Source organism: Oryzias melastigma, linkage group LG8 (genome assembly GCF_002922805.2).
Source record: "Oryzias melastigma strain HK-1 linkage group LG8, ASM292280v2, whole genome shotgun sequence".
Classification (NCBI taxonomy): Eukaryota; Metazoa; Chordata; class Actinopteri; order Beloniformes; family Adrianichthyidae; genus Oryzias; species Oryzias melastigma.
Window position 1 is genome coordinate 6117955 of NC_050519.1, and position 8576 is coordinate 6126530.

General features: G+C 39.3%; 1 protein-coding gene across 1 annotated transcript in view; it reads right to left on the bottom strand.

The window, feature by feature from the left end:
- znf385c (zinc finger protein 385C) overlaps positions 1-8576 on the bottom strand; it is a gene marked incomplete in the record, with an annotated part of 197036 nt that overhangs the window by 27547 nt on the left and 160913 nt on the right. The window contains 1 exon segment of the mRNA XM_036213177.1: positions 653-763. Within this exon segment, the coding sequence (XP_036069070.1) occupies positions 653-763 (111 nt within the window).

Sequence of the window (8576 nt, forward strand, 5' to 3'; positions counted from 1 at the left end):
GTGCTCTCTAAGAGACAGCTAAAGCTAGAGTCAACATGACAGTCCTCTTTAAGTTGCAGGCAGAGAATGGGATTTGCTTTCGTGTGCATAGAGCACGTCTCCCCCGGCTCCCGGTCTCCGGTGCTTCAGACCTTCTTTGAAGATGAAGTCCAAATAAAAAGCGTGTTCCTCTGTGTGTGTGTTTAACTGCTCCCAGACTGAGGATTCCTTGAGGCTTTTTGAACTATTATCCCTTTGTTTCATATGAATATGCATGAAATGTCAGGATATTTCTATAGGTTTGTTGCAGAGAGGATGACACAAACAGAATGGGGGAGATGAGGCTGCTGCCTCCTGCTGCGGCTACTGATTGTTTCTGCACATTGGAGATAAATGGAAAGCTTTCCCTGCTGTCTAATTCCTCACCACAACGTCTCACAGACAGATTTCAGAGATTTTACAGTAAAATAAATAAAGGTTACAGAAAAAAAAAAGCATTTTGTTATATTGAATTTCCAGCTTCTTTCTTCTTCAACTACATTTTTCAGATGAGAAGATCGGGGTGATTGCAGAAACAACCACACAACCCAAAGCGGCCTGCTACAGAACGCTTTCATCCTGTTTGTTACATAACCTGAAATGTTCTCGCTTCTCCATCTGAAATCTGTCTTACCGTGGAGTTAAAACGGAGGTGGCAAATGTTGCAGGAGATGATCTGTTTCTTCTTGAGGGGCTGAGGGACTCCAAACGTGTGGTTGATCACCGCCTTCTGGACAGGGTCCATCTGAGAGACAAATGACCAACAGAAGCAGCGTGAGCCGGAGATGCAAGTTTGCCTCAAGCGGGAAAGAAGTCCTTCAAAACAAAAGTTGTAGACTTTCTTTAAAACTCACTCCAATGATTTCTGAACATGTTCTTGTGGTATTTTTGTAATGATGGAGGAGAAATCTTAGAAAAATTAAGCTTAAAATTACACTATTTTATTTTTTTGTTCAAATCCTTGTGAATCAGGAGCAGACAAAAAAAATGCAGTTAGAAAAATCCTGTTGCATGTTACGTCTAATTATAAACCACATTTATAGCATTACCTGCGATAATGCTAGTGTGAATGCTATAAGCTGAATTTGGCCGCTGAAAATGCTGAAACTGGCAGCTAAAATATTAGTTAAATGTCAAATTAGCCAAAAATAAATAAATAAATAAATTAGCTTGGCCAAAATAGCTACTGAAAAAATAGCTAAACTTCAAAATATCCTTAAAAAAAACTGAAAAAGCTTCAGCTAGCCAAAACAGCTAGCATGTAAGTTTAGCCTAAATCCAAAATAGCCTAAAAACTTGAAAATAACAGAAAACACTCAAGCTGATACCTAGCTAAAATATTAGCGAAGTTCCAAATTAACCACACACAAAAAAATTAAATTAGCTAAAACAGCTAGCATGTAGCTAAAATATTAGCTAAAATCCTAAATAGCCAAAAAACATAAATTAGCCAAAACAGCTAGCATGTAAGTTTAGCCTAAATCCAAAATAGCCTAAAAACTTGAAAATAACAGAAAACACTCAAGCTGATACCTAGCTAAAATATTAGCGAAGTTCCAAATCAACCACACACAAAAAAATTAAATTAGCTAAAACAGCTAGCATGTAGCTAAAATATTAGCTAAACTCCTAAATAGCCTAAAAAAACAAATTAGCCAAAACAGCTAGCATGTAAGTTTAGCCTAAATCCAGAATAGCCTAAAAACTTTAAAATAACAGAAAACACTCAAGCTGATACCTAGCTAAAATATTAGCGAAGTTCCATATTAATCACACACAAAAAAAATCAAATTAGCTAAAACAGCTAGCATGTAGCTGAAATATTAGCTAAACTCCTAAATAGCCTAAAAAAACATAAATTAGCCAAAACAGCTTGCATGCAAATGTTAGCTAAAACTTTAAGAAAAGTATAAATTAGCCAAAACAGCTAGCATGTTGCTGAAATCCTAGCTAAACTCCAAAATAGTCAAAAAACTGAAACAAAGCCTAAATTAGCCAAAACAGCTAGCATGAAAAAGCTAGCAGAATGCCGATATTTAAAACCATAACTTTTTAACATAACTATGAATCATAAAAAGGCAGGAATATTATTCTAGAATAAATCAACTTAAACCTTAAAGAACTTACAATATTTTACTCTCCATAAAAATATATTTTATCAAAATTATGCAAGTTAAAAATGAGCTCAACATAACATTAATAACATTTTATTAAGTAGAATTATGTGTCACTTCAATTCATAGAAACAACTTTCCCTCCATTCTGATCTCTAAACATGTGTGAGAAGCTAAGCTGCACAGACGTGTAACTTAGCAGCAGAGTTACATTCTGTGACACGTTTAAGTGATCGTTTTACACCGGGGAGCTTTACACTGAGCAACTGGGTTGTCAAACATGGCCAAACACACTTTCTCTCTCCCATGCCTCCCTCCACCTGTTCATCCCTCCATTGTTCTCACATCTCAGCCCGTGGCCGGCTGGAATTGGTCGTTGATTACTGGAAATTGCCCTGTGAGATCAGTTTATTACAGCTCATCCACAGTTGTTGCGAGACAAAGCTATTGCGCAACCACAGTGAAGGGTTTCATCAGTTTGTTCTCGATTTGGATACAAAAAGAAAGAAAAAAAAAACAACTATATGGTCTAAAAGGAATATAGAAGCATTTACTGGAGAGTGTGTAGCTGGTAGTGAAATAACATTTTTAAAAACCTCTGACATAAAAACAAAAATTTTCTTTAACTATTTACATATAATTATGTGGAAAAATCAAATATGAGATTTGATGAGAGTGGTTTCCATAGAAACGCTGACTCTGACCAATCCCTGCTAACTTAATCGCCCATTAAAAAATGGCGACTGAATTGACTTAATTTCTTTGGAGCCCCAAGTAAAACATTTTCTGTGGGTGATGTCACACCGACTCGGTCCAGTTCTCACATACAGTCAAGTGTGCGAGTCTGATTTGAATTGATTTATCAGAAGTGTCTGCAGCGGGACGCAGAACAGCATTAGGGAGGGGTCAAAAGGTCAGTCCTCGTACACTTAAGGTTACAAAATTGAGATAAAATATTTTCTTTTATTCTAATAAAAATACATTCTAGTACAGAAGATGAAACCTTTAGTCTATATTTTCTGAAATGACCAGATCATGACTAAATACAGGGTTATCTCCTTTTACTGCTTGTTTTGAAAACACGGCTAATTAAAACTTACACTTCCTTCATTTGTGAACATATGTGATCACACTTTCCCAGCGAAGGTTTTCCTAGTCAATGAATGAGCTTTTTTTTTCTTCACCTCTGTAGTTATTACCCTGCTTTTTTCTTAATCGTAAATGTTAATTTATGAGGCTGACATAGTAATCGTGTTTTTAACATGTTTTCGGGGCATTTTTCTGAACAATGAGGACACATATGAAGAAAATTGCATTCTGGGTATTTGGGTGAATATGAAGCAGGTAAAAAAAAAAATGCTGTTTGATAAAGAGAAAATACGTTGGGTGGGTCACAAGTATGGGCTCAAAATGAGGCCAAAAAGATGTGTGAACTTCATGTTCACACACAAACGCTGAATTTCAGGGTTAACAGATTTGGTGGCATAGGGAAATCCGTAAAAAACAAATTCAAAATTCATAAATAAAATTGGAGATGGCTACGATTTTAGCAGATAATAACAGTTGTGAATGTTTCCAAATTTTCAATTTGTTTTTTTTAAAGGATTAAACCAGGCAGCAGTTTGTGTTACTGTTGTATGAAAATTGATTTATAAATAAAGTTTGATTTATCACTTGTCACCTGATTCATGGACAGTTGGATTTGTGGCTGTCCAATCATAAAGTCCTATAAAGTGTGTAATGTGAGTATGGTTGAGTACATTTTCTACTTATTTTTAATGGTTATTAATGAATTACTACAATTTTTAGCGTGTTACTTTTTGTATTTTCTTTCCACTGTTTAACTTTTTTCAGTAAAAGCTCCACTAAGGTGTCGTGAATTTACCACGGTTATAAACACTGTGATACAATCATCAGATTGTTCTGATGCAAAGATCTATGATTTTTTGTATTTGTCCCCATAAATAAACAATAAAGTAAAATAAAAATTTTAAAAAAGACAATTACAGAATTCACAACCGTAACCTTAGGCGCTCAGACAAGTTTATTGCTTCCCATCTGCAAAAAAAAAAAATCCTTGAAAATTTTTTTAGAAATTATTTCATAATACCAATCGTTTTTATGGATCGAGATCCCTTTTTACCCATTTGCAAACCTAAACTTTCTGGGCGGATTTATTTTACGATATGAGGAAACTTCATTATGTGAGAACATTCAGTTGCGTTTGCAACTCTTTTTGGCCTCTTTTTGACTCCATACACAAGCTCTCTGCTTGAGCCGGGGGTCGGCAACCTGCGGCTCCGGAGCCGCATGCGGCTCTTCAAGCACTCCCTTGCGGCTCAGTGGCGCTTTTTCACAAATGTTTTGAAAAATATTTAAATTGTTGGAAGGAAATATATTGAAGCGATTTGGATGGGAGCAGAGCCACAGATTACTGGCAGATTAAATCCAGACATCACTTATGTCCCATACACTGTATGATCCCTCGTGATTGGAGTAAGAAGCGCTTACGCAGGCCGTGGGGACCAGTTGATGTCAACATTTTGACTACAATTTTTTTAACAGCTCCGAACCACAGAACAGCCGACACTGTGAGGAGCCTCACTCATACACACACCACTCTCACTCATGGTGCCGGTAAAACACTCAAGTCCCATAATGCAACACAAGAACAGACACTAACTCCACCCACTAACAAGGAACTATTTCTAAATTAACAGTCAGGCTGCCACAATATTTTTGTTTTAATACGATTTCTGTAGGAGGACAAACATGACACAAACATCCTTTACGTTTTCCAGTTGTTGTGAGATGAGTGTAGATGCTTCCACGCCGTCTGAGTCAGCGCACAGCAGAATTCCTGCCCGTGCGTCTGGAGCGCACGTGAGCGCACGTTGCTACGCGGGTTTTGAAGTCGGGTCACGAGCTCCACGTACAAATCGGCACGCATTGAGCGCGCTGAATCTTCAATCCGGTTCAAGATTTCCACGCACAGTCGCGGCAGCTCAGAGCTGTAACTGTGCGTGGAAATCTTGAACCGGATTGAAGATTCAGCGCGGGAGCTGCTTGTGGGCGGAGTCTGCTTCAAAGCACAGAAGTACCAAACGTGATCACGAAGGAGAAATGAATCATTACGGTTTGTGTCCGCTCAGGTTAATATGACACCAAGATGAGATGAGCGCTAATGAACAGTAGAAGAAGAATAGAAGAAGAATCTCCTCCCGCCACTGCGTGCGTGACCGCGCTGCTCCGGTGTGGATACCACCTGCTGAGCGCGGCGATGTGCAGGTCTCACACACCGGCCGCGTGCGGTGCGTGGCGGGGAGGAGATTCTCCTTCTATTGTATTTTTACTGTTCATTAGCGCTCATCTGCATCTACAACAGGGAGAACCGAAAGTAAAAGTGTTGAAAATCCCCCAAATCTTTCTGAAGACTTTTGTTTTCACAACTCTGTCCTTTTAAATGTCTGACTATAAGACTCACGCGCGCTCCAGACTTGGAGGGCAGGAATTTAGGTGTGCACGCGCTTATATTGACTCTTCATTGAAAGTGTTGATTGACGCGGCCAGTGTGGAAGCACCTTAAAGGTGCACGTTACATTTTTGTCTTTTTTTTTCAAATCCTCTAAATAAAAATGACATCAAAAATTGTATTTCTTTATTGCATTTCTTTAATTTCATCAAAGCAATGAAACAAACTGTAATTCATTCATATTGTAGTGATGGTCTCAGACACGCGCAGGGCTTGCTGTCGGTCTGGCAGCGCAAGGAATTGTGGGTTACCCATTCTTTTGCCTGTCTGACTGAAATTGGATTTAAGTTTGGGTTTTCCTCAACGTGTTTTGTTGTCTGACTGTTGAACATTTGTTGAACATTTATGATTTTGTCCTGTTATGTTTGAATTCTTTCTGCACCTGGAGTGAGAATGAGGGAGAGACTGATCAGGACCCCCTCTCGTTGTGTCATTGAGGGATGTCAAAATAAAAGCTCAAATGTTCATTATGGGGCTATTCGGCTTTTGTCAGATAGTTTGACACTGCAATATCTCACCAACTTGTCATGAGGCCAAAAATGAAGCTTATATGACACGAGGATACGCAGCAGGAGAAATAATCGTTTATTCGACACATTCTCCATGTGTTACTTTCAGTGTACGACTTTTACAAGCTGTTTCCATTTATGCGGCTCCAGACACATTTGGTTTTTATTGTATTGGTCCAAAGTGGCTCTTCCAACACTTTGGGTTGCCGACCCCTGGCTTGAGCCCTCAGCAACGTGGAAGGAAAGAGGGGCGGGGTTTCTCTACATAAGAAGTCCCGCCCACAATTCAGAGGCAAATTTCTAATGAACTACTGAGAAACTATGTATAAAACCACACAGGTTTTTTTTTATTTTGCCTAAAAATTGAATAATTTAAAGACCTCTGAGAACATTTTAAAAACAGATAATCTGAGTTAGTATTTGATTAACTAATTGGACATTTATTAATCAATTTTTTGTTCATTACTGATTTTTTATTTTTTTTAATTCTGAGCTGTTAAATTATTTTATTTCATCTTTCACTTATTTTCAACAATTGCAGTGAAATTTTCTATCATAAAAATAAAAAAATGATGAATTATAAGTTCAATTAAAATGATTTATAAATGTCTTTTAAGAGTTTGACTAAATAAAATAATAGAAAAGGATGAATAACAACAAAAGAACATAATCTATTTGAGTAATAGCATCAATAAAACAGAATTTTTGCACATTTTTATAGTTCGCTTCAATAATTAAGACTTGCTAAATGTTCTTTTTATTAGTATTTGATCAATGAAGCTCATTTATGATTGTGAGGTAAAAAGAGTACAGGCAGATGAAGCCTCCTTACATCTACCCCCTCCAAAAACATGTTTGTAAGGTCTTTAAAATAGACGAACACCGCAGTCAAAAGCCTCCCGTCTCGAGACACAGACCGCCAAGAGCCGAATGAAAGTTGAGGACTTCTAATAAGATCTGCGCTCTGTGACAGCTGATTCCGCCGCGGCGCCCTTCATGGCAGAATCACGTAGAACAATCGGGGGTGGGTGTTTTCGTCCGCGGGCAGAGGGTCAGATCCTGTCCATTCCTGCGCTCTCGTGGGACAGAGATGTGAGGCTGACTGCGGAGAGCGCCGCTCTGAAATTGAATGAGACCGCCGTGCGCACTGGGCCCAACCCGGTGACACTGCTGACAGGCTCAGTTGCCCAGAGATTAGGGCCTGCGGGTGTATTTATGGCACGCTGCTGCAGATTTCTACACGTCTCTGCTCGGGGCAGCTGCCCCCCTTCGGCAAGAGCGGAGTCTGTTTACAGCAGATTCCTCTGGGCCAGGTGTGACGGGCTCTATAGACACATCTGACAATGGTACTTCCACGCTGGAGGTATGCGTCTCCCTCAGCGCCGTCTATCTTTATTGTTCTATTTCAAACTCTTGTTTGACTCGGAGCTCCACTGGGGAGCAGAACTTTTTTCTTTTTTTTTCGGGTTGACCACGGAAACCTAACTCTTCCTGTCCTGCTTCACTTTGCCCACCTCAGCAAGGCAGACTGCACACAGTTATTTGTTTTTGAGGCTGAAGAATGTGTTCATTGTGCGTCTGCAGCCATCCTGAACCAACTATAAATGGGTCTTTTGTCCAACAAGTCCTTCACTGTCGCCCCTCCATCCAAGTGCAGACAGAACTTACCCTGACGGGGAGGGGGGCGGACATCGAGACGGAGATGTGCTAAGGTGGGGGGTAGTCGAAGACGTAAAAAGTGGTCCAAGAGAAAATAGAGGTGTACGGTATAGTGTGTGCGTTAAAGGGACTAATAGAACCTGTTTTTGTGATTAATGCCACATCTCTACTGTCAGGCTAAATTTTATGGAGGCAAATCATCTAATCTGTAATATATAATTACAGACTCATTTGTGTTTTGGGTATTTTTGAACGCATTTTTCTTATGATGAAAAATAGAGAAAATTAGGATTAAAACTGTTTCTTTATATGGTGAATCATGAGGAGATGATATAATGCTATACTTTGAAAAAGCTTGTAGATTCTACAATAATTTACAAGCTCCCTGCTCTGGTCCATTCAGATGCATCCTACGGTGGCTGATATGGATCACATAAATGCAAAAGCCACAACACGACGACAAAAGCCGAAGCATGACAACAAAAGCCACAACTATTGACGTGGTTCTGGTTTTGTCGTTGTGTTTTCGGCTTTTGTTGTAGTGTTGTGGCTTCTGTCGTCGTGGTTTGGCTTTTGTCGTGTTGTGGGTTTTGTCGTTGTGTTGTTGGCTTCTGTCGTTGTAGTGTGGCTTTTGTCATTGTGTTGTCGGCTTTTGTCGTTGTGTTGTGGCTTTTGTCGTTTGTGTTGTCGGCTTCTGTCGTCGTGGTTTGGCTTTTGTCGTGTTATGGCTTTTGTCGTTGTTTT